General features: G+C 34.2%; 1 protein-coding gene across 6 annotated transcripts in view; it reads left to right on the top strand.

The window, feature by feature from the left end:
- The window catches only part of ARAP2 (ArfGAP with RhoGAP domain, ankyrin repeat and PH domain 2), a 163,807-nt gene that overhangs the window by 106,229 nt on the left and 30,453 nt on the right, over nt 1-27,125 (top strand). For 4 of the 6 annotated variants that reach the window (XM_036227596.1, XM_036227594.1, XM_016140733.2 and 1 more), the window contains exons 21-27: nt 394-606; nt 3,853-3,958; nt 7,237-7,384; nt 8,889-8,957; nt 11,509-11,583; nt 14,273-14,390; nt 24,577-24,705. In XM_036227596.1, the coding sequence (XP_036083489.1) occupies nt 394-606; nt 3,853-3,958; nt 7,237-7,384; nt 8,889-8,957; nt 11,509-11,583; nt 14,273-14,390; nt 24,577-24,705 (858 nt within the window). Of the gene's footprint in view, nt 1-393; nt 607-3,852; nt 3,959-7,236; nt 7,385-8,888; nt 8,958-11,508; nt 11,584-14,272; nt 14,391-20,172; nt 20,399-24,576; nt 24,706-27,125 lie in introns of those variants that run through there. The other 2 variants (XR_004953060.1, XM_036227598.1) reach the window with 2 other exon arrangements.

Genomic DNA, 27,125 nt, shown 5'->3' with positions numbered 1-27,125 from the left:
TTTATACCAGAGAACGTCACATTCACGTATTGTCAGTGCAACTGGAGGCAGGTTTGTATTCTGGGAACTAAGTGAGGATAGGGCACTTACTGTAAAAGAATATTTGAAAAAGATACTATGAAGGACTGAGGACAAGGCTGACCATGGTCTTGCTAAAAGTGAGAATGGAATAGTTTATCTTGTTTACATTTTAAATACTAAAATTAGGGGACAAGCCTTTTCTCCTCTTTGATAATGATTTTTTTAAATTATTTTTTTTATTATCTCTCAGATAATTATTTTGTTTCGCTCATCATCCCAGGACAAAAATATGCTCTATTTTTAAGATATCAAAGTGGATTTTGATCTTAGACTTTTTTTTCACATAACTATTTTTTTTTTTTTTAAACAAAGGCTTAGGGTGCAAATATATCTATCAAAAGAACGGTGATCCTTTGCACGTAAGTGAACTCCTGGAGAGTTTCAAAAAGGATGCAAGAAGCTTTAAATTGAGGGCTGGAAAACATCAGCTTGAAGATGTGACGGATGTTTTGAAAAGTTTTCTCTCTGACACTGACGATGCACTTCTTACCAAGGAGCTCTATCCGTACTGGATCTCTGCTTTAGGTAATATATATATAAATATGGACCATCATAAGTGCTTACCTTTTAATGGGATAATTAGATTTTTAAAATCTTTGATAATTTGAAAATTTAACTGAACAGAACAATGTACATATGACTCAGACAAGAAATTGTGTAAATATCAATATTTGGTGATATCTATTGCAGAAGAAATTTGTAGTAATCATTGATATGTAATGTGTCATATATTTAGTTTTAGTAACTTCCTTAGTGCTTACTCTGCTCGAACTTAGAAAGTGTTCTGGTGAAGTCCATGTATGTTATTAATTTCTCATTAAGATTAAAATGAAAGGCTTATTGCAAGATTAATTTTATAGGATTTCTCTATATGGCTCTTTTGGCTTTTCTCTATCATTCTTCCTCTTTAGAGTATGTAATAATAATTCTTTATTTCCCTAGATTCTGTCTAATGATGTCAAAAAACTTTGCTATAGTGTAAGAGAACCTATTTAAGAAATGACCCTAGAAAAGTAGTTTATTTAAATGACTAATTTAGTCAAATTGATTTCAATAAATCAATATATATGTATTTTATGGATATATTTATATCCATTCAAAACAACTCCTGTTATAGAAATGTTACCACAATAACAACTTTGAAATATAAAATTGCCTTTAATCCCATCTTTCTTAATAGAACTGTTTTGATTTTTACATATTACTTTAATAAAAGTCTTTGCCCCATACCTATAATTTATGTATAAATATTTACTTTATTAATAAACCACATTTTCCATATAGCTACAGTACTTTAAAAATGATTTTCAATTTTCATTTTTTTCAGTTTTTAAAATTTATCATTGAAATTGTATCATAATTTACTAATATATTTCTCTCTTGCACATTTAATCTGCTGTAGAATTTTTTGGAAAATGACCTTTGAATTTGATTATATGATATTCCTCTGTTGAGAGAGAATTTTTCTTTGAAAATATTTTACTCTAAAACATAAATATGATATTTGAAGGTATTAATTTTAAAATGACATCACAAAACATTCACAGTTTGAAAAATCTTAAGAATGACCCTTATTAGCGTCTGCAAGAAAAGTTTAATACTGTTATTAAAGCTTTTCACCATTTACTTAATTCAGAAATCTTTTATTTGCTTCCTGGTATTTCTCAAATCAACTGGTTTAAGTCTAATCACAAGAAGAGTTGACTGTATAATTTTCTGCAATATAAGATATGGAATTATATTACATATATAATTATATCTCTTTAAGCCTTCTTACCTTGCCACCCTCATTTTTGTTTTAGAGATTTTATTTCATTTATAACTATGAAGTTATTTATAGTATATTTTACAAACACTTATAGTTTCTTTAGTGTAAAATTAGTGATCAAAAATCTGTCAAATATGCTTTTGTTGAAGTTTCAATTTTAGTGACAAAAATGTCTTTGTCAGTCTGCCAGCAGGAGGTAGTTGGCAAATGATACCATATGTCAGAGAGGAATGTATTCACCTTTCTCTTAGATGTGAATTCTTTGAGAATTTACTTGAAGAAGGCTTTGAATACTGAGTCAAATAGCCTTAAAGTCCTTTGCTTTTAGTTCCAATGTAGTTCGCCCTGACCTGCCCTATGTTGAATCTGACAAGACTAAACCAGAGCACTCTGGGTGACCTCAGAGGAGAGCTCTCTTGGGTCCTGTGCAGCCGAGGCAAAGAACGCCTTACAGTAGCATGTGACCTATTTATATTACACACAACCTATTCTTCTAAGAACACTATTAAATCGTCTCATGTCTGCGGCTAGTTGAATAGTTCGTATTTTCTGTGTGACCTGAGCTTTATCTTACGTTCTACTTTCTAATTGCTTAAGCTTTGTTTTTAAAATGTCATCTATTTTATTTTTGTAGTGTTTGTGAAAATATGCTGTTACTAGTATGATTTCTTGTTATAAGTGTAGTAGTATTAATTATATTTTATGGAATAAATGCAATTGCTTCTATAGTTAGAAACCAGATAACATGAGGGCAAATGTTTGGATTTCACTAGGAACGATCATTAATTCTTAATTCACTTCTAGTATAGTCTCTGAATGTTATATGGATGATTTCCCCTCTTGCTTTTTGAGAGTCATCTACCAGCACAGTTAAGTCAAAATGATGTTTACTTTTAGGCCTCATGTGCAGGCTAAATCAGTACAAAAAGATCTATCTGTTGCAATTTTGAATAGGAGCATACTTCAAAGTCTCACAGAGTTTCTTACCTCCCCAGGGATCATCATGTCCTTTGCAAGTGACAGTGTATTTTTAAAGAATCATTAATGTGCTCCTGACTTTCTGTGGATAGAATAGTTAGGGCTAAGCAGAAAATAAAAAAGTCTGTTTTCAAAGGTAGCTGGGAATTGAGAGGGAATATATAAGTGCAATCCCCTTGAGTTACAGAGTCAGCACAAGCTATTTATTTGAAGAAAGGTCTCTTATTTCTCCTGTGAGCTTGTAGGTTAGACCGAACCACCACTACACATCTTCCAGAGACTAGAACTTGGGGGTTCCTATGTCTGGTTTGTCTAAGTGTTTGACTTCTTGTGGTTACAAGAGTGGAAGGTAATCCCTTCTTGTCCTCCTCTTCATGAGTAACCAAGTTCCTTCTGTGACAAGTCAGAGGGTCCTTCCTCCTCTAAGTCAGTGTCATAGTATCAGAGCCTGCACGTAGCTTCTTTTCTTGTCCCCTTACCTTTTCCAAGGAGTTGAAGGTAGCAGGGCTGGTTAAAGTTCCTTTGCATGAATCTGCAGGGTAATGCATAGTTCATAGCTCTGGGATGGTTTTAGATTTAGAAAGATTTTTTTATGATTTCATAAGGGAAAAAAGATCAGAAATGTCATTTTCAAATATAGATAGTGAGATTTTTTTTTTATAGCCAGAGTTAAAATACTGTTGGCTCATAGCTGTAATTTGTACTCTTGTCTGGGTTATTAATTGAATATATTTCTGTTAGGTGAAGTTTGATGTTCCTTAAAGTAGAAGATAAAATACAGCTCTGGGTTTAGAAAGTGCTTCGTTTTTAATGACAAAGTATAAGAACTATAGCATATAGTCTAGGAATGTTTGTGTAAATACTTTTTCATAATTATAGAAGTTCAAATATTTTTCTGTTGAAACTTGATTGCATCAGTTAGTGAAATACAATTGTGAATATTGTTTTAAAATATTGCTAAAAGGCAAATTTATAATACAGATAATTATTTTAAGCCTGTTTTTTTTTTTTTTTTGAACCTCTAGATACCCAGGATGACAAGGAAAGAATTAAAAAATATAGAGCATTTATACATACTCTACCAGGAGTCAACCGAGCAACATTGGCAGCTGTAATTGAACACCTTTACAGGTAGGTGAATTCATGAGTTTTTTAGTTCATTTCAAACATGACCCTTAATAAGTCATTATTTCCTGAATTTAAAGTACTGTGGTTAACCTTGTACGTGTGACCAGGAATCTTTCATCATATCCTGAGTTGTTTCAAAATGAAATTCCTATTAAGCAATCACTTTAATGTCTCTTTATGTAATTAAGATGCATTTCAGATAAATAGCACTGGAGAGTTTCTTAAACGAATTAAAAATAATCATGTACAGCATCCTCAGATACATCCAGTATATAAGCAAGAATTTTTAAACTCATTTTAGAAGGAAGCTGGGGAAGAGAAGAAAGTATAGGGAGGGGGATTCTATAGCAGAATCTGTCTGTGGAAAAGCATTTTCCCGTGGTGGACTCTTCAGAAACTCTATTATTGGTGTATACCTAACCTGACTCTAATATGTTGGAGTTGGACTGTTGATCAGATGAAGAAATCTTAAAAGTCAAAAACCTTCTATGTCAGGGCAGGATAGGAGATATATTATGATAGCCCCAGGAATAATATCTGAAGGATGAGGATATTTGAAAATAACCTTTAATGTTAAAACAAAAGGTTTGTTTTGCTATTAGCAAAAATTATTACAAAGGCTTTACTATTAAATATTGCTTAAGGAACATATTGTCGTAGCTTCCTTCATGGATGCAGTACTTCCTTGAATAAATTTCTGTGAAAACTCTACTCAAAGTACCTTGTTTGGAGTCTAGATTTGGAAATCCTTCACGACTTACCTCTTCATCTTTCTGTGCCAACCACCACTTCTCATACATGTAAACCTCGTTACTGTAAAACTTATTTTCTTACGGCACCTATAAATTTAGTTTATATATTATATAGTCCTATCTCTATGTTGCCTGTGAGACATTGAGACAGAGTTTTTCATAAAAAATTTTAATATGTGACCCAGCTGCTGCAATTTATTAAGTGAACATTTTAAACATCGAGTCACACATCATTATTCTTGAAATTCTTAATTCAGATTTGAATTTGAGATGATGAGTTCCTTCTCGTCTTCCCTTCCTCCTTTTCTTCACCTAACATATATTTTAGCTTCTGTTATGTACAGACAGTGCGTATTAAGATTCCATGCCAACAGAAATATTTAAAAATAATACATAAATGACAAAAATAGTTTTGAGTCAGCAGTTCCTGAACTGAGCACCAAGGACATCATAGTGAACTCCCAGGGGTGCTGCGGGGCATTTTATATTTTTTGAGGAAACACAGCAACATCGGGACAGGTTTTAATACACATAATATTAGCATAAGACAGGGACTTCTAGAGGGGAGATTGAGTCATAATTGTGTGTTCAGTTCGAGGGGATGCTTCTGATTTAAAGAGAGATAGGAACTGGGCATGAAAGAAAGGTAAGTATGAGATATGAGCAAAAAATATTTTCTAGGAAATAGCTGTGCTAGAAGGAAGAGATGGTATGTAGATGCCTGGCAGGAGGTGGAAGGCTCTGTTACTCATACAAAAACATCTGGATTTTATTCCTTTAAGTAATGAATGGTTAGATCTGTTTTAGGATAGCAACCCCTGTAATGGGATGGGTTGGGGAGAGGTTAGACTAGAGGCAGAGAAACTGATTAGGAAACAGCTTTCTTGGGCTTCTGAAGAGAAGGCCTGAGTGAGAAGAGATTGAGCAGCAGAATATGAAAACCTGGGAAATGCCGACATGTGGTGGGAGAGAAATAAAGGAAGAAAAGGAAAATACTATATTGTACCTATTTTTGCTAGAAACGAAGGCAGAAACAGAAAGTAAAAAGAGAGGTTAAGAGTACCAAAGGAGAATGCTTTTGCAGAAGGAAGTCTCAAGAAAGTTGGGAATGTTTGATTAGTGTCATCAAAAATTTGAGGTCCATTTGGATGAGGTCAGGTTGATTTAGCATTTAATTCCATTCCTGCCCTAGGTAAAAGATCACTTCCTCCATGACTAACATTTTCTTAATTCCATTCACCGGATATTTATTACACACTACAGAGTGATTAAAGCAGCACTCGCTGACTGTGAGACACCTAGATTCCAGTAACAGAGGCAGACACACAGATAAATTTTCCAGGTGTTTACAGCATAGTGTGATAAGAGTACAGAAGTGGTTTCGAGAGGGATGTCCACAGTTATTACATTCTTCTCTATCAACTTATAATTCTTTTTGCATCTTGTAAATCATATAGGATGATTGCACTTGCTCCATCTCTGCTGTGCCGTTTGGCATTTTATTATAAGCTTTTTACATTATCATATATATTGCTGTCATGTTTACTCACATTTTCTTGAACCTACTAGAATTTTTGCTTTTATAGACAGGTGCACCTACAGTAGTCTTGCTTTATTCCTTTGAGTTGCTCTCCCTTGTTTAGTGTGTATTCTAAAAGTTTGCAAATGTAATTAGGCAAACAAGCAGCTACTCTATACACAGTGACAAATAGCATTAATAGATACCTCCATGTGTTTCACTTAGTGCTCTCCTCTCATACATTCTTATCAATGTAAATATCCTTTTATTAGGGTGATGGCTATCGTTTTTGGTTTTGTTTTTAATCTCTTTGAAGTTAGATTTGTGAATAAGTGCTTTTTCTAAGACCCAAATGTAGTCTCCTGATTGGGAGAGTCGATTCATCAGTCCATTACAAAAAGTCATTCTTAGTTATATCTAAGAAAAGTATAGTAGTCTTTCTAAACTAGGCGTTTACTTTTTGGGAGCTAATATCTTATTTTGAATAACCGAACAAACATTTGCTGCATGATATTTTCTCACCTGATAATGCACTTTTTGGAAAATTCAGCCTAGCCCTGAACATTGAATTTGGAACTCTCCACTATATATCTCCCAATTCACCTTTCTTGCCTTATTTCCTACTTAGCTATTACTTCCTTTTCCCTCTCTCATTTATGCTGCCATCCCACAAGTCATTCCATGCTGTTCTGCAAGCACACCTTTATGTCTCAGCCTCAGGTCGTCCCATTTTCTAGAATTGTTTGGATATAGCGAGTTCGTCCTCTAAATTAGCACTCAAGTACTGCTTTGTAACTTGTAGTAATATCTTCTTTAACACTAGTTTTCTGTGTTCTCGACTAGACTATTAGCTGCTTGGAAGAAAGAACTTGAAATCATTCCACCTTTTATATCAGAGACTTTCAATAAGTGTATGCTAAAAGAAAATGATAAATGGATATTATGACTTATAGTTCTATAAAATTTTCAAAAAGAAGTGTGTCATAATGAGCTATGCTTTTCTCTAACAGGGTTCAGAAATGCTCAGAAATCAATCACATGAATGCCCATAACTTGGCCTTGGCCTTTTCATCCTGTTTGTTTCAAACTAAAGGACAAACTAGTGAAGAAGTGAATGTCATCGAGGACTTAATTGATAATTATGTTGAAATATTTGAGGTAAATATTTTATATCCCGTTTCTTGTTAAAATAGTTTTGATGTTACTGCTTGCAAACAAAAATACATATTTTTGTATGTTTTTATTCAGGTCTTTATGAATATTTTAAAATGAAGAAAATAAAAGATAGTTATATATGATCTTTAATTTTTCAACTATAATTAGCTTTTTAAATTTGGCTGTTTCTGAAAGCTTTTTTACCATCTTCTGCCTATTAGACAGAATATTTCTATTTATAGTGTTTTTTATATATTTTTTTGCCTCCTCAGTATGTGTATGCATTAAGTATATGTACTTAGAGGCGTGAACTTAGGAATTTACAAATTTGGTAATAAACACCAGGCTGTTAAATCCTGCAGTTGAAAAGAAAGCATTTTAGTGTTTTCATTGTTCTCGAATTGGAAAGAACAAAAACTCTGAAATGTTATTCTGTGGTTTTTACTAAGTTGCCTCTAATTATTCTAATTATTTGACGTTTCAGTTCGCCATTTTATGAAGTTAATATTTTCATGTTTCATCAGAAAACTGTTAGAATAGGGATAATTTCTTAGTTCAAAGAAGTAAAAATGAGGAAATAAGCCCAGGATTTGAATATGTGGGAAATGTAGGGGATGTGAGTCAAAGGCCCTGATATATGTTAGAGGTCTAGCACCATCATTTATTTTTGGCATATTTTGTCATTTAACCTTTTTGAGCATTCCATTAAGTGGTGTTTTATACAATTACTTGTTTTCCAGGGCTTAGATATACCAGATGAAATAAAATGGGTTAATGTAATAGGTTACTGTTTGTAAAGTTCTAATATTCTTATAATAATTTATCGCAAGATTACTTAAGTATTAAAGGGAAAGAAAATGTATTTTTATAAAATAACACAGTTTGTATCTTAATTTTATATAGGAATGGACACCAGAGTTGTCAAATTCTTTTTACTCTTCAATCTTTTTATTTCTTTCTGTATGTGTCCACTGTTTTTGATCAGTAGCAACTTCTGTGCAATAATCTGATGCTGAGAAATGAAAGAATTAAAAAAAAAATAAAGTACTGTGTGGCTTTGCATGCTCTCTTTAGTTTTTATATTTGTACTGTTCCATTAATAAAAAAAAATTGATTATCTTCATAGCTTTGTTAAATCCAACCTTAACTAAATGGTGGGAATTTCACTTACTGAACATTTTAGTTTGAGAAAGAAGTCTTGTCTCTCAATCTACATAAACTAACCAACCAGTCATCTGCCCCTTGCTTATTAAATCGCCTTAGCAAAGGGGCTTCCTTGGTAGGATCTGCAGCCTGAAATGGTATCATAATAAAATGTTCTAACCTTTATGAAGCTCATCTTGTTGGCTCTGTTTTTGCCCTAGGTGTTTGGGCCCACACTGAGTAAGAAGGCCATTCTCATTCATTTATACTTGTCGGTCTTTAAATTCCTAAAGAAACTTATGTGAGGATGAGAACCATCACTCCTTGTATTTTATTAGAATGTCCCAAATTATATTTTAAACAGGTTAAAGAAGATCAAGTCAAACAAATGGACATAGAAAATAGCTTTATTACCAAGTGGAAAGACACTCAAGTGAGTAGTAATAGTTAGATCTCCAAAGGAAAAAAATATATATTAAAAAAAAACAAAAACAAAAAACTTTTATTGTACGTAAAGACAATTGTTATGTTTATTTTCAAGTTTCTATTTGAAGCAAAGTAAAAGTAATGGGCAAAGGGAACCAAGATAAAATAGCTGTATAATTCTGCAGCATGGTGCATGTATACAAATTTCCAAAGTATTTTAAAGTAAATTTTTCAAAATACAGAAGAAAAATCAGTTTTAATTTGATCAAGTATCCCTTATAAAATCAGTTTTCATTTATAAAAGCACTATTGAAATTGCCAGTGGATTTCACAGGAAGCATTTGAAGCCAAAAATACTAGAATAAATTGAAAATTCAGACTCCCTAATGATCCTTTCCGTTATGATTTTGAATATATAAATTATTTCTTACATGCTTTTGCTTTGCCTGCTCTTGGATGATTGTGTCAGCAGGAATGTTTCTGTGTGATCTAACATATGCTAATTTATGTCCTAAGCTGACTTTTCTAGATTTTTTCTTGCTTTTCTCAGTCACATTACATTGGATTTGTGGGTTCAGGTTGCATTACACTTTTCGAGGGGACCTTTCCTTATTTGATGACTATTCATTGGACTTGCTTAAAATTGCTCTTTAATCCTCTTCTAATACCTAAGGATTATAGTAGATTCAAGGTACCAGTTCAAACAACAGAAATGGGTCAACTATATTCTGTTTATGAGATACACTCAGAGACTGAAGCTCTAATGCTTATTAGTCAAACCCTAAATTCACCTCATTCCTGAAATATCCACTGCTAACTAGAATAGTCAGTCATCAGAGCTATCATTCCATTTGAAGGAGATGAGAAAATGCCTTCCTTCTAGTGCCTACATCCCCTAGTACTAATACTGTGATATTAATTACTTGAAGAAGTATTTCCTCCATTTTGACCCAAAGTAATTAATGCAGCCTCTGGAGGAGTTAGCTGTAACAGGAAAAACGTATGTTTCATTAGCAGTTAGTTATCTTGGATTCTTGCTTTTTGGGAGAGTTTCAGTCATGCAGTAAGGGAGTATGAGAGCCCAGGGGATAATCTTTGGCAGCATTTTCTGTATTGTTAAAGTATGAGTACCTTTCTGCCTTTTTATCTTTCGTATTCATATTATAATAAATGAGTCTTAAATGCTTTCTAATTAAGTGTAAATAAGCAAAATAAAAGAATTATCTATAAATTAGGATATTTTAAGAAGGAAAGTCGAAGTGTTTGGAAAAATGTGTTCTTTTGTTTGAGCTTTTCTCTATTTCATCCAACTCCGTTGGAGTATTTTTCTGACAGTCTCTCTGTCTTATCCTTATTTGAATTTCTTACCAATGCTTGTGTTTTGGCTTCACCCTATGAGTTTGTAGTGTTTGCTTTTTTAATTTTTAAAATGTGTCTTTCCTGGAGAGTTGTTTATGCAAACACAGTGAAAAGTAAAAATGTCATCTGTATCTATGCTTCCCTAAAATTTTTGTGTAGCATCGAAAGTGAGAAAGAAAAATTGGAAATAAGCTTTCCTAAGTCTGTAGTGTTGGAATAAATAAGAATATTTCTTCAAAGTGCATTTTTAATGTTTTCCCCACAGATTTACTCATTAGGGTTTCCTCTGAGGCAGATTTAACTTCAGAATTGTTTCTCCATAATCTTTTTTTTTTTTTAATTAGATGATGGATATTATTTAATTACACAACTTAAGAGAGTTTTGGAAAAAAAGTTGCTCAGTATTTTTCATAGATTTATTTGTAATCTCCACATTATTCTTTGTAATCTCCACATTATGCTGTCAATCTCTACATAGTGATACCTTGTGCTTTTTTTTTTTTTTTTTTTTTTCCTGGCTTGTGTCTTCTTCACTTAGTATGTCTTCTTAGGTATAGTAGTGACCCAAAATAGCACTAATGCTTGGCTAAAGATGATTAAAAACATATCTTTATTATCTGCTTTATTTTATCACTTTACATTTATTTTTTTCTTGCTAAAGATATTTTCTCTGTTGTTTTAATACAACTCAGACTTAATTTATCTTCAGATTTCAATTTCTGGACAGATCATCTCTGAAAATTTAGCAAGACCTATTTTCCCTTTTAATTATCAAGATTATGCCCACACTACATCTTAAAGCAGAATTACATATGGCTCATTTTACCTTCTCATTTTGTTTATCCTGTTCCATGGTGATGGCTCTTAGAACTTCAGTTACTATAGTCAGCATATTTTCATTGTAGCTGAATCATTATTTCAGTAAGAATGTAAGGGTTGAGGACCCTAAACTTTGAGTAAGAGATTGAAAAAAGCATCATTGTGACTGTTGTTACTGATTGTGATATTTGTGTAGATTCCTTGTCCTTAATCAACCATGTTTGGAAAGTGGGTATCATCATGCTCTTAACAGGAAGATCATCTCATTTCACTGTTATAAAACGCTCAGAAGTAGAACTCTAGGACTTCTGTGTTAAGTGTCACATGTGTGTTCTTGCAACATACTTATATTGGGTATTTTTACATCTACCCTTTTTTAGGTTTCCCAGGCTGGAGATTTGTTAATTGAAGTGTATGTAGAAAGGAAAGAACCTGACTGCAGTATTATAATTCGGGTGAGTCCTGAAAATGGATGTAAAGAGTACTGTTGCAAATCACAAGTGTTAGCATTAATTCACATCTTGAATTTTCCATTGTTTCTAATAGCTCCTTTTACGTGCCTAATTAAAATCATGACTGATGATAGGATTGACTTTTCATCCCAATATCCTCTGAGAATTCCATATTTCAGTCATTTGAAAAGGGAACATCCTACATGCTTTGGGTTAAGATTAGAATTTTCTATATATTCTAGAATATAGCCTGAGCTTAAATTTTTGTTCCTTCTTAACATTAGGCAAGTTATATACTTCATCTAAGCCTCAATCTTCTCACCTATAAAATGAGGAAAAATTACAGTTTTCTCAGTATATCAGTGTTTAATAAATATAACTATTACTACTACTCTAATAATTATAATACTGATAATAATTATTGTTATTATATCCCCACCCTTTTATCCTAAACCTTAGCTTCCAGCCTTCTAATTTACTTGAGTATCGGATAACTCTTTTCTTTCTTAGGACTATTAATTATTTTTTCCGAATTAAAAAGATCCTTCTCATGTTACCATATTCAGTACTTAGTCTGCCTTAGGAAGAGTAACAGTGTTACTTCAAATTCCTACTTAGAATGAATACATTCTCTGAAGAGGAATAGACATTCTGCCATATAGCAGTAGAAATTTAGCTTCAATGTCTCATCTTTTTCAAGTTCAAGATTAAACAGTATTAGATATCTCTAGACTTTTGTTGAGCATATATTGTAATGGTTAATTTATATATTTTTAATAATTACATATTACGACCCTATGACACTGGTTACCTTCCTTAGAACATGGAGCTGAACTATTAATCGTAGAATTTGCTCTCATGACTCTTTGGCCACATCCTATTTCATATGCTCATCGTGTGAGGTCGATACCAGGGGACTTGAGGAAGTGGTACGGATTAATGAGTTCAGGTCTGTCACTAATGTTAGAATTGGTGTTCATAGCCTATGACTTAATTCCATCTATACCTAAATTCTTTAGTAGCTCATTCTAATCTTACTAATGAAGCCATAACAAAGGTTATTATAACAAAATTTTTAAGTACAATATTTAGATAAAGGACTGTTAGTTTCACCTTACAACTCCAAATTCTCTTTAAAAACATTGTAAAAACTATTCAAAAATAATCATTAACATTTATATAATGCTTAAGATTTGGGAACACTCTTTGTCTTAACTGATCATTACCTCAACCCAAGGAGACAGATAAAGCAGGTAATGTTTCAAGTTTATGTGGCTAGAAACTGGGAATTAAAAGAATTAACGCCAGAACTCAAACCTGGATCATCATATTCCAAACTGGATGTTCATTACACGGATTTATATGTTCTTTAGCATAATGATTTCCAGATTGTCCTTTGTGGAGTTCTAGGTGTTCTGAAGAGGGGCCTTGGGTTTTTCCTGGGACAAGGAGTGGAGTTCCAGCCTTCCTTTCCTATGTCAGCCTGAAATGCACTCCCTGCTGACTGTTTCCCAAGTCTGGTTGCTCAGTAATTTGTTATTTTAAGAAAGAGCTATAATTTTTTTAAAAAATTTGAAGTCATTCCGTTAAATAGCATCATTGAAATGATTCATCTGCTAATGTTTCTACCACTTAAAATTCACATTTCTCAGACACTTTTTTTAAAGTTTATACTGTTGCCTTTACTAAATGGAAAACAGTGGACTTAACTTTATAATTAATGTATTTCAAAGAAATCACTAAATTCCACAAAATCCAAAACATAGACCATATGAATTACCTGTGATGAAAAATAATATGTTATTTTTATATGTGCAATAAGCTTATGGTCAGGAGAAATGGAAATAAGCACATACCCTTTCTAAGAAAAAATTTAAATAGGTACATACTTTTACAGAAAATGTGCAGTTAGGATAGTCGAATGCTTGAAACATATTTGTTTAACATCATAACTAAATTCTAATTGGAGAAAGCCAGCTTGCTTTTAGCCAGCATGGAATTAAGGTTGGTAAAAACAAAGACAAATCAAAAATCCCAAAAGTTCCTGAAGAAAATGGTGTGCTCATGCAGTGGCCTGAGGCTTTGGAACTCTCGTGGAGTTGGCCCCCAGGCTGGCACTGCAGACTCTGCCCTCTCCCCTGAAATCCTGGTTCCAGCATACTTTGGTGTCCCACCATCTGTCACTTGGCATGGAAGGGCGCATCACACACCACTAAAACTCTGGGGCTTTTGGCATGGTGGACAGCAGTCAACTGTGTATAATGTAGGCATCGGGCCGAATAAACCAAGTCACTCTGAACTCTTGATTATAGAATTGACAGGTGAAAAGTTTTATTCCTGGAAGACGATTGGATTTGCTATCTTATAACAGTCTTTGCGTGACTAGGTATATTCTTCCCTCCTGAATGATCTAATTGCTCAGCATGTGAGAAAAAATTTTGTCCTGACTATCCTATGTCATAATATCTTTTTGCACTCACATTAAAATATATTACGTTTAATGGAGAAGGTCTGAACAGACTGTTTTCTCAATGAGCTTAGAGAAGCTAGTAAAGCATGCCTGAAAAAACTTGAGGAATTATAAGATGGTAGATTGTAAGTGTTATACTAGGGCAAGTATACTTGCCTTATTAGTAAAAGGCTATGTCCGTAACTGACATATAGTCTGACTAAATTTTGTCTTTTTTTACAGATATCACCAGTGATGGAAGCAGAAGAATTAACTAATGATATACTAGCAATAAAAAATATTATTCCTACAAAAGGTGATATCTGGGCCACATTCGAAGTCATTGAAAATGAAGAGCTAGGTAAGTGATTTTCATGCTAGAGTTTCTTAAATTCCTTATAGTATGAAGAATTACTATATTTGTGATGTTATTATTAACATTTTATGTTTTTTTCCCCTAAAGATTAACATTGTGAATTCCCTCCTACCTTAGTGCATGTGTTATGTTATTGCCACTTGAGTTTGCCCTCCTGTGATTTTACTCATCAAAATAGATTATTTATTGACTCTAAAAATATAGTGCAAAACATTAGTCATTTGTGTTTCTGCCTCAGGAAATAAGGCCTGTGTTTATAAGGACAAACAGTTTGATTTGTAGCAATTTTTAAATGTCACCACCACCATCTACCTGATTCCTGTATGCTACTGACTTAGCAAAAACAAAGAGTGTTGATTTAAAAGATTATTCTTTTAAAAAATAATTTTGTTTTAAGCCTATCAAAGCTTATATTTTGGCTTTTTCATTTTTATCTATCTTTAGTGGAGTGTATCAGATATTTTGTCTTTTTTTATTTCCGAGGTAGAAAGATAAAAAGAGCTTTGAAAACACCTTGACTACCCCAATAATAAAGTGCTGAATAAGCTTAACATTCTAATGACACTTCTTGGTTTTAAAGGCCTCCAGGGGGGAAGAAAAAAGGTGCAGAATGTCTTTGTGCCTTGACCATCTGTCTAGCTGATACCTACTAAGGTCTTGGGACCCTTTCAAACACAGCTGTCAAACTGCCAAACGTGAAATCTTGCCACCTGCAAACTCAAGATAAAAATTAAAATTCAACATTGAAATACCCCATCGTATATTATGAGGAGTGTTAATCAGTGTTAGAATGAAATGAGATTATCAAATACTTTGTCTTTCATCACTCCATCTTGATGTTTTCATTCCTTTGTATCTTTTTTTTTTTTTTTTTTTATGCACAGCTCTTTAAAAAAACAAATTTGTATTAAAATTTGTGTTTCAGTGTTCGCCGTGAAGATTCAGTGACTCTGTGCCTTGGTGTCCGTTCTCACTGTGTCTCCGTGGTCAGGCTCCCTCTTCCCCAGGCAAACAACTCCTGCGGTCACCACCACCCCACCCCACCCCACCCCCAAGTCTGATGCGTTTGCTCCAGGCTTTACTTTACATGTTTTTCTGTGGCATTAATTGTTAATGACCATTCGCTTTTCCTTCAGTGGTCCCCACTCTGTTTTGTGCTGGCTGGGTTCTCCTCCTGGCCCTCTATTCATCTTATCTCATTGTCAGTTCTTCCTCTGTCTATCTGCTGCTCCAAATCTCTTTGGCCATCTTTCGTCATTTGACGTATTCTTTATAGATAAGCTCTTTCATTCTTTGTGTTTGACTAATACGTGTGAGCTAGTGTTCCCCAAATGTACCTTTTCTCTTCCTCCATCTGGCCCACCAATGTACCTCCTTTAAAACCCAGACTAAGAGTTCTGTTGTTCTTTGTCTTACTTTTTTTTATGGCACCCATCACATGGATATATACTCATCTCTCTCAATGAGACCTTCTCAGAAGGAAGCAGGGACTCTCTTTTTTTCTATCTCTTGTGTCTGGCACAGTGCTTAGTACATAGTTGACATACAGTTAAAATCTTTTGCTTAAGTGAAGTACAGTTTTACATTACTGTATGGTTCAATGGTGGTAGAGTCTTTATTTTTATTGTTTAATTGTAAGGAAAGGGACTGGGTTAACAGCATTGTCATTTTGTGAGTAGAAGGTAACTGTCAGCATTACTGCCAGAAGTATCGTTCTAAAACAAATAGAATCATATTATTCCACCATTTAAAACTAATTATTTCCTCATTTCCTACCTATCCTGTAAAATCTAGTTCAAATAACCTTCCTTCATGCTGATACTTAAATAAACATAGTTCTCATTGATTATTCGCTTAGAGATCTATAGTACTACATACTGTCTGACTTATAGAGTACTAATGTGTGTATATTTGGCCTAGACCACATGTTCTTTGGGACAGGGCTCCCTATTCCCCAGGCCACAGGCCTGTTTGGAACTGGGCCACACAGCACAGGGTGAGTGGTGGGCGAGCCAGCAAAGCTTCATCTGTATTTGCAGCCACTCCCCAGCGCTAGCATCACCGCCTCAGCTCCACTTCAGGTCCTCAGGCATTAGATTCTCATAGGAGCACCTGTCCCTGGTGCCAAAATATTTGGGGACTGCTGCTCTAGGTTATCTCAGGAGTACAAAGGGAACTTTATAAAATATTTATTATACAAAATGGGCTCTGGATATGAGAGGGTAGAGAAGTATTGCTTTAAAATTTACAGACACCTAAAATAAAACCCAGCACTTCCAGTTAACTTGTTTATTTAACCATTCATTCATTCATTCATTCATTCATTCATTTATTTATTTATTTAGGGTTACCACCTTACTTGAAGAATTTATATTTACATTTACATTAGAAAAAGCACCAATTAATTTCCTGCTGACTGTCTTCCATCTACTACGATCTCGTAACTACCAATGCCTTCACTTTTATTTTCGTTTTATATTTTGCTTTTTCTGCCCTGCATGTTTCTAGAAATAAAGCTTTTAACATTTCAGAAGGTCAGCTGGAGCCACAGGTTCCATCTGCTTCAGTAAGCCAGTATAATCATAGGAACCTTTGTCGCTTTTCTAGCTTTGTTCCTTTAAAAGCAGTCAAAATCATCTTCGTTTTCTCTTCTGGCTATTTGTACTTGAACAGTTGACCAGCATTGAAACCATGCCAAATTTGAATTCTGAACTCCACCAAATGTATTCTTGCTTGATATACATGAGGTGTTAACTTTGCTTTTATATTTGAAAATTCATAAATCAAAATCACTTGAGGCCTCCTAATCTTTTTATAGCTTCATTAAGGTAACTTTTTTTTTTAATTAGAAGGAATCAAAAAAAAAAAAAAACCAAAAGAAAGGAAAAAAAAAAAGAAAACCCACCCCAATCCAATCTTACCATCTGTGATGTACAGTTACATGCAAGTTGATAGTCTGTCATTTTCAGGATAAGCATTCCTTCATTTTATTTCTGGATATTCTGCAGTCTCTCTTCTAACTATATGGAATTCCTTCCTACTCTCATCTATTCTGCGAGTGCCTCTCAGTTAGGAGGACCAGTGCCCAACAATCCCCAGCTGTAACAAGGGGATAAGCTGAGAAAACAAGGGTGGCAGGGAGAGGATGCCCACCCAAAATCCAGGATTCATTATTCTGCTGTGGATATCCTGAAAGGCAAAAAAACAAACGAAAACACAGATAAAGAACCATGCAGGAGACAATCAGCTCTCCAAAAGCTGACCAGGGCTTTGAGGTCTCCTTGTGGCTCCTAATCTACAAGCAGGAACCACTCTTTAAGTGCCTGCCACATGTGGATACATTTATCTGAGGAGCAACAACCCAAGTCACTCAGGTTCAGAATGCATCTATTGTATGTTCTACCTCAGTTAACAGGATACTTGTAGAATATGTTCCACATCAATGCACTGTGCCAGAGGTAGTGAACGATATAAAGGTCTAAAAGATATGGTAAATGCCCTAAAGCAGTGGTCCCCAACCTTTTGGCACAAGGGGCCAATGCTCCTATGAGAATCTAATGCCTGATCATCTGAGATGGAGCTGAGGCAGTGATGCTAGAGCTGGGGAGTGTCTGCAAATACAGATGAAGCTTCGCTCTCTTGCCTGCTGCCCAGCTCCTGCTGTGCGGCCTGGTTCCTGACAGGCAACAGGGGGCTGGGACTGGGGTAGGGAGTGGCAGGAGGGCGGGACCCCTGATTTAGTGTACTCATTAAAAAAAGTTAATATATCCTAATTATAATGTAAAAATGAGTAGAAGAAATATATAATAAAACATATAAATGTTTTATATGCTGACACGTTCCTGTATAGTCAAAGATAATGAAAATGAATTCTTACATCAATATGGAATTACCATGTATGTGACAGCTATACATGCACACTATATATGCATGTCAATTTGTGACTCTCGTATCACTAGAAGCATTGGCATTGTTGGCAAATAGTGTCTTAGTCCATTACGACTGCTATAACAGAATTTCATAGACTGAGTGGCTTGTAAACAACAGGACTTTATTTCTCACAGTTGTGGAGACTGGGAAGTCCAAGATTAAGGTGCTGGCAGATTCCGTGTCTGGTGAGAGCCAGCTTCCCAGTTCACAGAGGGCTGTCTTTTCTCTCTATTCTCACAGGGTGGAAGGGAACTCTGTGGGGTCTCATAGGGACGATAATCCCATTCATGGGGACTCTGCCTTCCAAAGGCCCTGCCTCCTAATATCATCACATCAGGGATTAGGTTTCATTATAGGAATTTGAGGGAGGGATGGCGGTGGCAGACATTCAGACCTTAAGCAACTGGTGAGCAATTCTTACAAAGTTCTGACAAGTCACAATCTTTTTTTTGCATATATGGTAATCAGGTTCATGAGGGAAAAAACGTCATATTAAAACTATAAAATATTTTGAGAATTTATATGTAAAGCTGAGTTAGATTCTAGGTTCAGTTAATTAATAAGTGGGTTTTCCTCTGAATATCTGGTGGGACATTTGAAATTTGTACTGGATAGAGAATAAGTCTGTCTTCGTGTCATTCTTTGAAAGATACCAAGCATCCTTGACCCACTGCTGCCAATCATTAGGACAAGCTGAAGCCCACCCTAAGAAAGGCCGTCACCTCCTCAAGAGCTTATCTTCTAAAGTGTGCTGTTATTTTAATGCTTTGTCTTAAAACTGAACCTCTCTGCTGATCCAGCCCCATATCCTCTAAGTCCTTCACTTGCTGAAAAAAAGTAACTGCCTGAGGGGCTGCATTTAAGTGGTCTTATCAATTGAGAGATTCAAGTTTGTCAAACACTTTCTATGCAGCAATATCATAATGAAATGTTTTCTTGATTTTTCCTCATAGCTACATTGATATAGAAGATCTGTTCATCTTTAATCAGGATTCTTTCCAACCTTTCCTTTGATTGACGCAGAAAGTGCTGTCAGCCTCTGATTATATGGATAGGACCAAGAAAGGCTTGCATAGCTCAAAGTTTGGCACTAAGAATTTAATTATTGGGGAAGTCATAATTGTCTCAGGAAATCCTGTGTCATTACTGCCAGAAATTTAATGACAATACCTATAATTTCAAGTGAAAAATGAATAGCTCTTTTTAACTAGATTTATTCTATGAACATGATTTTAAACTATTAATATTGTGATTTACCTAGCTGAAGAATCACCTCTATAATCTCTTCTTCTTAAATAATTACACTGAATTTTCAGCAACTTTTATGCTATAGATAGTATGCAAATAAGTTATTTACTTCTAGTAATGCCCGAATGCCAAATGACTTTCATACCATATAATCTATCATGACAGATGGTTGTAAATGTAACTATAAATAAAAACTTATTTGTAGGAATTTATATTCCAGCAATGTTTGATGACTCAATTTTTCCTGTTTCTTATTTCTTAAGGTGGACTTTAATGTCGTTTTATAATTATAGCATTGACAGTCTAATAAACATTTATCTTTTCGTCCCATTTTTCAGCTCTGTTTTTATGCAGAAACTTGAGCCTTCAGTATTTTCATCCTCCTGGAGTAGTTTATACTATGAGGCCAATGGAGGGGGAAAAACTTATTTTTTGAAAATAAGTATTTGCCTCTGTATCTGCTGTGATGTATTTTAGTATAACCGAAAACACTTTAGAGCCATCACTGTAGTACCTGCTTTCATTAGTGACCCTCTTTAATATAAATGCTCTGATGTCTGGAAGTCTCATTACCAATTTAATCTTGTAGTAAAGAAGGGGAAGCTTTTATTTCGATCCACATACTCACCTCTAAGCCAACCGTAGCATCATTGGTTTCCTGAAATGCAGGATGTCGGAACTATTGTGCTGTTATTCCCTGCCACCTTCTCACTGAGGATGGGAAAGTGAAGGGGCATAAGCGAAGGAGAGAGAGTGAGCTGACATCCTTTCACTTCGCTTGTGTTACCTTGTTCAGTCCTCAAAAAAAAATCTTGGTAAGTCGATACTTTCCCCCGAGTTACATGTGAGAAAATCGTCATGTGGGGATTTCCATACTTGCCCACACTAAAACTAAGTGTAGTAGGTAAGATTGGGAGCTGTAAAGTCAAATGGATTTGAGGTTCAAATCTCTGCTCCTTACTTGAACGGGTTGTTCGACTTTAAGCAAGTAGCTGAATGTCCCTGATCCTCAGGTTCCCCTACATGTAAAATATGAATAATACCTAACGAAGAGTGTCCTCGTGAGAATTAAAAGTGATGGCTGCTGCGAAGTATCCAGTATACATAATGTCTGAGACATAGTTGTTATTCCAGAAATGGCAGCTGCTAACGGGATCCTTGTGTCCCAGAGTTTGCATGTAATAGAACCAAGAATTAGATAACCCAAAACATAAAGAGAGTGCTTATTCTATAGTTACTTGTTTAATGATATTATTGAATATATTCCTTATGTTGTACATAAGGATGCCGTGACTTATTTTATAGCTAGGAGTTTGTACCTCTCAATCCTTTCACCTTTTTTTGCCCTTTCCTTCACTGCTCTCCCCTCTGGAAACCATGTTTGGCCTCTGTATCTATGAATCTGTTCTGCTTTTGTTTGTTTGTTTTTTCATTTGACTCCCACATATAAGTTGAAATTATGTGCTATTTCCTCTCTCTTTCTGACTTATTTCACTTAGCATAATACCCTCTAGGTCTATCCATGTTGTCACGAATGGCAAGATCTCATTTTTTTTAGAGCTAAGTAATATTTCATTGTATACATGTACCATTTCTTCTCTATCCATTCATGGTCGGTGGACTCTTAGGTTGTTTCCATATCTTAGCAATTGTATATAGTGCTGCAGTAAACATGGGGGTAGATATATCTTTTTGTGTTTAGGGTGCATCTGTTTTTGGATAAATACCAGAAGTAGAATTGCTGGATCATATGGTAATTCCATTGTTAGTTCTTTTAGGGAGGTCCATGCTGTTTTTCATAGTGGCTGCACCAATTTATAAGCCTACTAACAATGCACAAGGTTTCCCTTTTCTTTATATCATAGCCAACACTTATTATGTGTTATCTTTTTGATTATAGCCATTCTGACAGGTGCGAAGTGATATATCTCGCTGTGGTTTTGACTTGCATTTCTCTGATGATTAGTAATGTTGTCTGTTAGCCATCCATATCTCTTCTTTGGAAAAAAAAAAAACTTTATTCAGGTCCTCTGCCCATATTTTAATTGTACTTGTGTTTTTGATGTTGAGCTGTATGAGCTCTTTATATATTTTGGATATTAATTCCTTGTAGGATATGTCATTTGCAAATATCTTCTCCCATTCAGTAGGTTGTCTTTTCATTTTGGTGATGGTTTCCTTTGCTGTGCAAAAGTTTTTTAGTTTGATATAGTCCCATTTATTTTTGCTTTTGTTGCCTTTAAGGAAATGTGCATGTGTGTGTATTGCTAAGACAGATCTCAGAAACTTTACTGCCAACATTTTCTTTCAGGAGTTTTTTGATTTCAGGTCTTACATTTAAATCTTTAATCCATTTTGAGTTTATTTTTTGTATATGGTGTAGGAAGGTGGTCCAGCTTCATTTTTTTTTTTGCATGTATCTGTCCAGTTTTCCAAACACTGTATATTGAAGAGACTCTTTTCCCCATTTCATCTTCCTGCCTCCTTTGTTGTAGATAAATTGACCATATAAGCATGGGCTCATTCCTGGGCTTTCTTATCTGTTCTATTGATCTTTGTTTCTGTTTTTGTGCCAGTACCATACTGTTTCGATTACTATAGCTTTGTAATATAATTTGAAATTTTGAAATGAGGGAGCATGATACCTCCAACTTTGTTATTCTTCCTCACTATTGCTTTAGCTATTCAGGGTCTTCCGTGGTTCCATATATACTTTAAGACATTTTTAAGTTCTGTGAAAAATACTATAGGTATTCTGATAGGGACTGCATTGAATCTGTAGATTACTTTGGGTATTATGGACATTTTAATGATATTAAATCTTCTAATCCGTGAGCGTGATATATCTTGTTTTTGTATCTTTTTTAGTTTCTTTCATCATTGTTATGGTTTTCAGAGTACATGTCTTGCCTCCTTGGTTAAATTTATTCCTAGTTTTTTTTTTTCTTTTTGATACAGTTGTAAATGGGATTGTTTTCTTAACTTCTCTTTCGAAATAGTTCATTAGTATTATATAAAAACACCACAACTTTACTAAATTTATTTATTCTAAGAGTTTTTTTTTCACATTTTGCTGGAAACTTTAGAGTTTTTTATATATAGTTTATCTTGTTATCTGTAAATAGTGGTAGTTTTACTTTTTTTTTTTTCCAATTTGGATGCCTTGTTATTTCTTGTCTCAATGCTGTGCCTAGGACTTCCAATTATAATATTTTATTTTTAAATACAGCTAATTCTAATTAAACTTCCTTTAATAGAGGACAACCAATTTATGGGTTAATCAACAAGTGAATAATAGCTTTGGCAAATTATGGGCAATTATAATCTTTGCCAAACACTTTAGAAAATTGATTAAAAAGATTTATATAGCACAGAATATTTTTTCTGGTTTTATAAAAAATTATATTTTATCTTCTGATCTACTTATAAATATTTTAGGCCACCATAGGAATTCATTACTTGAGTGTTTATTGAATATCCGTTATGTATGTACCTGGCACTGTACTATGTACAGGGGATATATTTGTAAAGAAGAGGGAAATTTGTCTTCAAATGGTCTAGTCACTCATTATTTATTTATGTATATTTATTTTTTTGTTCCTTTTGAATTGCCATCATTGACTTGTTCTAATAAGCACAAAGTGCAGCACTGCAGTACCTTATTTAGTCTCATAATTTAGTCTCATACTCTCATTATTTAGTCAGGAAGCAGAAAATTTGTTTTTCTGTGGACCTGGAATTATCGATAAGTTCTAGAATGCTGTATTCATAGCAGGGGAGACCAGTATTAAGAAGGATATGATATATTTGGTTGTTTTTACTTGTGATTTTATTATTAATTCAAATATCATGGCTTATATATGAGTGTGATGATATCGACATACTCTTTGTCATTAGCATTCCTACTTTAAGCAGAAACAAAAAGTCCAGTGTGCTTTACATTTAGAAAGGTATGAAAGAGTTGAATTGACTTATATATAGCATTGATACTGGGAAATTTGCTTCAACATCTTCATGTTAGAGTTTATGTTCTTGCTATTTCAATTGTTCTATTTTTAGTGTACTGCGAAAAGGTTTGAATTTCTTTTTTTCCAGCATATGCTTCTGTTGTAACATTTTATGAACTGATTGACATATTTTGACCAGCAAAAACACTTTTATATGAAGCTTTGATTGTAATTGTAAAACCTTTTTTTTTTAACTGTGCTAAGAATTTGTGATGCATTTTAAAACATGATCACCTAGAACAAAATGTATATGGATGAGTATTTGTCAAGGAGAAATCTTTAAGAAGTCAGTAACTTCTTGCTTTTGGTCTGTTATATCAACAGTTAATGTATCACATTGCCACGAAATATTATGCTTGATATTTCCACTAATAGTTAAACATAGATTACTCAGTAAGTAGTATTTTATGATTATTTTTATATGTTCTCTGTTGAAGTTACATTTTATAATTTCATATAGACTATGCAAATATCAACTATAAGTTGTTCACTGCTATTGATCAGAAATTATAATATGCTAATCTTATTGGGATAAACAACAGATTAATTTGTTACTACTTACCCCTGAACAAGATTAATTTTGCTAATCATTGTATAATTATTTAATTGCATGTGAAAACAGACAGATTTCCATAAGCAAACCAGAATGTCACCTACATTAAGAAGTAGAGTAAGATACTGATTTGTCGTGCAAAAGGTAGCCTTATTTCTGAGATTTTATCTAAAGGATAGCATCTCTGAAATTTTTTTTAAGAAGTGGAATGACAAATATTCTCATAGATTCATTTATATAGTAAATTTTGTAATGTGCTTAATGGTATTCTAGGTGTTAGGATTCCTTTTATGTATTCCTAGTGCTATTATTGTGTAGCATAAGATATGGTTATGTTTATTGTTGCATAGAGATCTTTTTAAAAGGATTTGTAAAAAAATAATAAAAAATGATATCTTAACATTTTTATTTGATTTGGTTTTATTTTTTGCAGAGCGCCCTCTTCACTACACAGAAAATGTGTTGGAGCAGGTGCTTCGGTGGAGTTCATTAACTGAACCTGGCTCTGCTTATCTTGTCGTGAAGAGATTCTTAACCATTGACACGATTAAACACTATAATGGTAGGTACTGTTACTTCACGTGGCAACTATGATTGAAAATTCAAGTGGTTAAAGGATAATTATTACGGCATGAGTATTATTTGAAAATATATATAAAAAACAAAACAAAACAAAAATGAGTAGCTAAATACAGACTCTGCTGACATAGTATTGTCCAATAGAAAGAAGACTATATAGACAGGAGTACCAGGTGTGGGGGTCAGATGTCCTGAAGGGCAGCGCAGTGGTAACAACTGGCTAATGCGACAGTACCAGGTTAAAGTGTTTGGAAGGAGTGGTTTATGTTTAAGGGCTTCTTCCATGTTTATGCGTTTCCTAATTTTTAGATAGATGGTGAATCTTCTTCCCGAATTATGTTTACATCTGAAAGTTCTCTGGGCATTCAAGAAGTGCAAGTTATGCAAGCTCTGAGATTGAGTGCTTATGATATAATTCTCACTTATTTTCATTGATACTGGAAAACAGATACAAAATAAAATACTTCCTATAAAAGATCCTTGCCACCTGATTGGGAAAAGACATGTACACATGGAAGATTAAATAAGTTAGCACAAGGAAATCACATAAGAAAAAAAATCTCTGAACCTGTATGAGATATTAGAAACTTTTATTTTGAAACTCTGATTCTTCTGTTGGGTTGCCATTAACTGACAGATTAGAAAAAGATTTCCTGCCAATACTGTGTGTAAAGCAACCCGAAAGCAAAGGACTCAGGTTTTAAAAGATGAAATTTACCACTTTTATAATAGTAATAATAACCATTATTTAATAATCACATATTAACTGAGCTCTAGTAATATGTTAATCACTATATATTATATAACAATTTAATAACATATTAAACATTCGCTGAGCTCCATACACACCAAATCTCATTTAAATTTTTTAAAGTATTCTTGCGAATTATATTGTCATTTAAATTATACAAATGAGGAAAGAGAAGCACAGAGAAATGAAGCAATTTTCCCCAGATCACAGTTATTAAATATTGGATTTGAGACTAGATTGGTCTTCTAATTAAAAAAAAAAAAAAAGATGGAGCTGTTGATACAGCTCTTCAATGTTATAAACCTACTTCTTAGTGTTATTGCAGGCTCTCTAGCTGATATTCACAGGTTGGTAAATTCTAAATTGTTCTAAGGCTGATCTGACCAATTTCTGGTTTCATGATGTCTTGGTCTGTTTTGGCTACAATAGACTACAATAGACTGTGTATCTTCCAAACAATAGAAAAGTCCTGCTCACCGTCTGGAGACTGGCAGCCTGAGGTCCAGGTGCCAGCACGGTTGGGGTCCGGTGAGAGTCCTGTTTCCGGCTGCGGACTCCTCACTGTATCCTCGCCTGGTGGAGAGCAGAGGCAGGAAGCTAACTCTCGTGACTCTTCTCAGGGCACTGATCCCATTCATGAGGGCTCGCACCGTCTAACACCATCACACTGGGGAACTTGGAGAGACACAAGCATTCAGTCCATAACATCATCATTTATAGCTCACACTTACATAAAAGTATTTTTACAAAATGCAAGTGGTGTAACAACTTTTATGTCATTCTGGCCTTAATGAGTATCTAAAAATATAGAAAAGTTATTCCTTTTGCTGTAGAAATTTAGCCTTTAAGAGACCTTATCTTATTTCAATTTCTTTAATACTCCTACATATGATTTTGACCACATCCTACATATACCTCTTAAGGATTACAACAGAGATTCTCTCTAGTGATAGGAATTCAGCATGTATCCATGTCAGAAAGCAGCGATTCTCAGGTAGGGGCAGTTTTATCCCCAGGGTGACTTTTGACAATGTTTGATGGTCACAACTGGGTGGGGTGGTGCTTCTGGTATTTAGTGGGTACAGATCAGAGAGAGTCCACTAAGCATTCTACAGTATACAGAACAGCTATGTTAAACAAAGAATTATCAGACCCAAAATATCAGTAGTGCCCATGTCGAGAATTTCTGATTTAGATGATCTATGAAATCTATTCTAGCTCTTAAATTCTTTATTTTTTTTTCATTTTAATATTGTGATAAAGTTTTGAGCTTATGAACCAAGTCCAGTCAACACAAAACATGTATAATAAGTTCTCATGCTTTCTTTTCTTTTAGGAAAAAAAAAGGCAATTTTTTGTGTATTTTAAATTTTTTTTCTAGTGAAAAATTTGCTTTTTCTAGTATTCCTCCAAATATCCATTTCTTCATGTTACAAAATGCTTGAAACTCACATCTAGACATAATACCTTAGCTCTTGTCTGAATGCTAATGGGCTGGCTATGTGAATAAAAATAGACAAAAATAAGATATTAAAAGGCTGTGATATAAAGGAAAGTTTCAAGCTGGTGGGTGAGGAATAACCAAACAGCACCATTAAATGCTGTTGATCTTTCGGCGTTAAAAAAATGTACAGATTGAGCTGGTTGAGAGC

This window comes from Rousettus aegyptiacus, unplaced genomic scaffold, assembly GCF_014176215.1.
Source record: "Rousettus aegyptiacus isolate mRouAeg1 unplaced genomic scaffold, mRouAeg1.p scaffold_m13_p_10, whole genome shotgun sequence".
Taxonomy (NCBI): domain Eukaryota; kingdom Metazoa; phylum Chordata; class Mammalia; order Chiroptera; family Pteropodidae; genus Rousettus; species Rousettus aegyptiacus.
The sequence above is the reverse complement of the archived record's forward strand: the minus strand, read 5'-3'. Positions and strand labels throughout refer to the sequence as shown.